Source organism: Uranotaenia lowii, chromosome 3 (genome assembly GCF_029784155.1).
Source record: "Uranotaenia lowii strain MFRU-FL chromosome 3, ASM2978415v1, whole genome shotgun sequence".
In the NCBI taxonomy this organism is placed as follows: Eukaryota; Metazoa; Arthropoda; class Insecta; order Diptera; family Culicidae; genus Uranotaenia; species Uranotaenia lowii.
Window position 1 is genome coordinate 88,930,126 of NC_073693.1, and position 5,098 is coordinate 88,935,223.

The 5,098-nt window shown below is 38.4% G+C and overlaps 2 protein-coding genes across 2 annotated transcripts; one reads left to right on the forward strand and one right to left on the reverse strand.

Moving 5' to 3' along the window:
- The first annotated feature begins 493 nt into the window (after positions 1-493).
- On the forward strand, positions 494-1,267 carry LOC129753594 (protein lethal(2)essential for life-like). Its single transcript, XM_055749428.1, has one exon. The coding sequence runs from the start codon at positions 645-647 to the stop codon at positions 1,257-1,259; it is 615 nt and encodes a 204-aa protein (XP_055605403.1). The 5' UTR covers positions 494-644; the 3' UTR covers positions 1,260-1,267.
- Positions 1,268-3,980: 2,713 nt separating this feature from the next.
- LOC129752785 (protein lethal(2)essential for life-like) lies at positions 3,981-4,789 on the reverse strand. The gene has a single exon (XM_055748562.1). The coding sequence runs from the start codon at positions 4,666-4,668 to the stop codon at positions 4,111-4,113; it is 558 nt and encodes a 185-aa protein (XP_055604537.1). The 5' UTR covers positions 4,669-4,789; the 3' UTR covers positions 3,981-4,110.
- Between the last annotated feature and the right edge of the window lie 309 nt (positions 4,790-5,098).

The following is a 5,098-nucleotide window of genomic DNA, read 5'->3' on the forward strand; positions in this document are numbered from 1 at the left end:
GCAGAAGGTAAGTACAGTTTGAATCTGATGAGCAGATTTTCTCACTCGAATGCTTTCAAGCAGAGTACCGAGAAAGTTCGACGTTTTGCTCGAATTTTCGAGTGAGCTCTACTCGAATCAGCAAATCAGTCACTGTTTTTTTCTTCATTTTATTGCTTACATTCAGGCGTTTTAAATTCGGTATGAAAATAAGATTGCTTTTCAACGCAAAAAATGATAATTTTTTATTCGAAATGTATTTTCCAAGAAGCGATAGGATGTTTTGTATGTCTTTTGATTTCAAAAGTCACCAATCCAACCTCAAGAACTCGAAGTTGTTTAAACTGAAGCAAAAAAACGGACCCCGAAATTTGTAGAACGTTCTGGCGAGTGATTCACTGTCGCGTACACATTGCGCGTAATCAATTCGCGAGGGAAAATTCGAGCAAACGCTCGTTCGTGTATATAAATCTGCTCGAGCTCTGGCAGCAGCAGCATTTCATTCCTGAACGCATTCAACACAGTTTCTTCAAACGCGAACAAACGGAAGTGTGTATAGGTCAAAGTGAAATTTAAAGTCTTGCATTGTTAAATAAATTGGTTGTGAATTTTTGAAAAATAAGTAAATAGTGTCAACAAAAAAAAGTGTCTATAAAATAAACAAAATGTCTCTTATGCCGATCATCTTCCGAAACTGGTGGGACGATTGCTGGGACGCTCCGTTGAGAACTTCTCAGCTTTTGGATCAGCATTTCGGTAGTGGAATAAGCGCAGATAACCTGCTAGCTGCATTTACGTCCGCTGTTGCTGCTCAATCGGCTCTTCAGAACCAGCGTGCGTCTCGTTACAATCGACCCTGGCGTCACTGTCATCCAGCATGCCGTCAGGATTCCGGATCCACAGTCGATATCCGTGGAGACAAGTTTCAAATAAGCTTGGACGTTCAGCAGTTTGCCCCGGAGGAAATCACAGTGAAAATGGCAGGGGACAACAGCATCGTCATCGAAGGCAAACACGAGGAGAAACAGGACGAGCATGGATATGTTTCCAGGCACTTTGTGAGACGATACATGTTGCCGAAGGATCACGATCCGGAAGGTATCGTATCATCACTCTCATCGGATGGCATTTTGACGATTTCGGCTCCCAAGAAAGCATTGCCAGAACCGAAACAGGAAAGAACAATCCATATCGTTCAAACGGGACAACCGATGAAGAAAATCGCTCAGAATAAATCTGATGATAAACAATCAAGTGAGAATGGTGAAAATGGAAAGTAATGTAGAAAATAGGGAAATACTGTTATTTTATGTTAAAATTTTTGTTATATATTCAGAATAAAAGCTTTCAATTGAACACCTATTTTGATCGGTAAATTATTAACTTGATGACACTTTGTTCGCACGCAAGAATCGCACGACACGCATCATTATTTCGTCTAACGGATTCGCTCTCTGCCCGAATCACCACCCACCGAACCTACTCGGAGAGCAAACAAACACGTTTTGCTGGATGCGCTGCTTGTGGTTCTAGTAATTCAGGAATGATTTTACGTTTATAATTTTCATATTTTTGTGAAATCTCACAGCGTAAATTGTTGCACCTCACTAGAATGTAGATTACCTCACTAGAATGTAGATATAGTTTTGATTGCTTCAAACGGCGAGAAAGCACTGAAAATCCGGGTACAACCTGACGGTGGACCACAAAAACAGATAAAATTTCAATTAGTGAAAAAATCGCGCAAAGTAGTCAACTTTGAAAAAATCCTGTAATTTCAATTTTTGTTGCATCGAAAATCTAAAGACAGCAAAATTTTAGAATTTTAATAAAGTTTGTAGTCATATTTTTTAAAAAACTCTACCATCGCTCAAACAGTATTTACTAGCAATCGAATGAAAAGTAGGTTTTTCAGGCCACTTTTTTGAACTTTTTGTGACCATTTCATTAAAAAAAAAAAAAAAAATATTTTTTTGTTCCATGATGTAGACATTAACTTCAGCTTTCATACGTATCAGTCAAATATTTTTTTGAACGTGTAACATATGAACTGCAGCAGTTTTCCTGAGGCATGTTTTTTCGGATTTTTTTTTCTTTCATGCTGAATAACGGGAAAACTAGAAGCTTTAGCTATATATAATGTTCTAAACATATTTTACTGACATTACAAGGGTTCTAGTGATTTGTCGGATGCCATTTTTTCTGTTGCCCTTAGCAAATGAGCTAAACGGGTCCCCCCCCCCTCCCCAGTTTTTTGTGTTTAGTTCGAGCACCTTTGCAAAATTTTTCCAACGTAAGTTATTTGTGGCTGTATAACGAATCAATTGTGAAGAAAAGTTAACAGTTTGAAGGTTCTGTTGCGGAAAAAATAACAATATTGTTGTGCACGGCCATTGGTACACTTGATTTTTGAATGTTTCTATTGCCGCGCACGGAAAGTATTCTAGTATTTATAAGCAGTTAATCTTAGAGAACTTCTTCGGAATTTCACAAAGGTTATATAAGATTCACAGGCAAGTTTTCCAATCAATGTTTTCCTTCATAAAACCGGCTGAAAAAACACATTTTTTTTTGAAACAGTGTCAGAAGAAAGGATTATCTAATAAAAATTGCTACAGTGTTGGAAATTTGAGGTTAGATAGCAATTCGGATCTGTTTACGTTTTAGTTGGTCAGTTTCCTCGTGGATTTTCAGACAGCTCGCCGAATTTGTGATGATTCACCGAAATCGGGACCGAAAACATTGTTCCAATATATCTTCCGGCAAAATAATGCTTTGTAAAAATGGCGCCTCATACTAATTTTGCACTAGACTAGTATCACAAAACAATGACGACAAATCAGTATTTGATGTGTGAATCTTGAAAATCATTACCTGAGAATAATCGCAATAAGCCTGAGAGCCATGTAAACAGCATTTTTAACTGTTTGGATACCTTATTCACTGTTTAAACCAAATTAAGAAGTGCGCGGCCATTGGTACACTTGTGAGCGGCGATTGGAACAAGCATCATAAGCGTGCGCGGCCATTGGTACACAGACACTTTTTACAAATTCGCGTTTTTTGTGACGTTACAATGAAAAATCTCTCACTTTTAAATTTTTCCCTTAAAGAACGTAAGTTTTACTACGTGTCAGTGCTTTTCTTTTCGGAATCGCACAAAAAAAGATTTTTGTACGGCACAGAGAACATTCATCATTGCTTAAATGCGCGGCCATTGGGTCCTTCACGGTAATCAGAATTCAAGACATCACGTCTTTAAAAATTCTTCTTCTTCATGTTGTCCTGATTGTTTCTCAAACTCCTGGAATCCCTGCTGCACATGTCTGCATAATTTGTTTAAGACTGTTGAAATTTTATTGTCGCTGAATCCCCAAACCAAAGCGACGGCGACATCACTGACGACATTTCATATTGACCAGACATCTATAAAACATCTTCCAAGTGTCGGAACCAAACAAAAGGAAGGGGTGCGATTGCTGAAGTATTTGATGAATTTTTCATCGTCGCTGGTTGGCCAATAACCAGCGCAAAAACTTTGCATTTCGACTGCATTGACAATATAATATGAAATATAGTTGAAATATAGCTTTAAAAAAAGGATGAAATCGTGTGAAGCAGCGCACTCGATTCCAAATGGAATGAGGCACCATATCGCCCAACGACCGATTTCAGTCTTTTTTGGATGGATGTTTGTATACAAAATCAAAATTTAACACCAAAAATGTTGTAAAAAGATGGGAATGCCGTAGGAACTCTATTCTTGCTTTGTTTCGAAAAAGAAAATATTTAACAAGGTTGGCATTCAACCACAAGTGCGAATTATTAAATATCTTGGTCACTAACTTTTGTCACAGACTATAGGTATTCAATCTTTAAATTAACCATTCTAAACCTCATTCGAGCAGCTAAATTTTCACTCACGATTCAACTGAGATGGTCATCAACACTGAATATAAGGAAACATTTTATTTTTAATATTTTATTCCAACGGTAAAATTATTACATATGTAGGTACTTGAAATTATTTTACGACTTAGGTACTAGGTTCCTATTCTCAAACTTAAATGACAGAAAAAACGTTTTTCCCAAAGTCTTCAAAACTCATTAAGATTACAACTCCTTATTATATCAGTGCTTCTCATTCTCTTTTGCCTCTTCCTGTCCACTATTTTTGACAGATTTCCCCGTTCTTTCAATCGGTATCACGCGTTCCTTTGTCGGTTCCGGAAGGGCCAACCTGGGTGCCTTCACCGTCAACACTCCATCCGATGAGACGGAGGAAACGATTTTGTCTACATCATGTCCCTCGGGAAGTCGATATTTCCGAACAAAGTGTCTCGAGATGTATCCATGTTCATCTTGCTTCTCTTCGTGCTTTCCTTCAACGACGATTAAATTGTCATCTTCAAGTCGGATTGAAATTTCCTCCGGAGCGAACTGTTGAACGTCAATGTTAACCTGGAACCCTTCCTTATTTTGCTTCACACATGCCTGGTTCATCTCGTTTGTGTCAGAATTATCCAAAATGCAGCTTGCTGGACGTTTGCAACCGGAACGCCGCGGAATGTTTCCATATGATATCAGAAGACCACCAGGAACGACGTCCTCCAAAAGATTTCGGCGCTTCAAAGGACGGCCCCACTCGGGAGCAATCCAATCGTCGAACAGTAGCGGAAGGAATGGCATTTTATTTGCGCTTTTTAATAACACTTTCAAATAAAATTCCTGTTTCGAGTAATCTTTTCTAGAGCAATTTTAGTCGCAACGCACGCTTTTCCACGTTTTGTATTCGTTGTGAATCGTCTTGATTTCGAATTTCAACTGATGTCGAGCAGTGTGAGCCTTTCCGAATATATACACTGCTAACCGATTTCTAGTACTTTCCGCGTGAGCTCATCAGGGAATGTTCGGAATGTTCCAGATCTCACTCGAAATTTCGAGTGAGCTCTGCTCGAATCAGGAATTTTCTTTCTGTTCGAATGACGCTGCATACATTGAGGCGTTTCATTTTTCGATCAGATGCTTGAGAATTTGCTCTTATCACTAGAACATTTCTACCATCGAACAGTATTGAACATTAAACTATAGTACAAAAGTCAACCCGCTTCACAAAAGT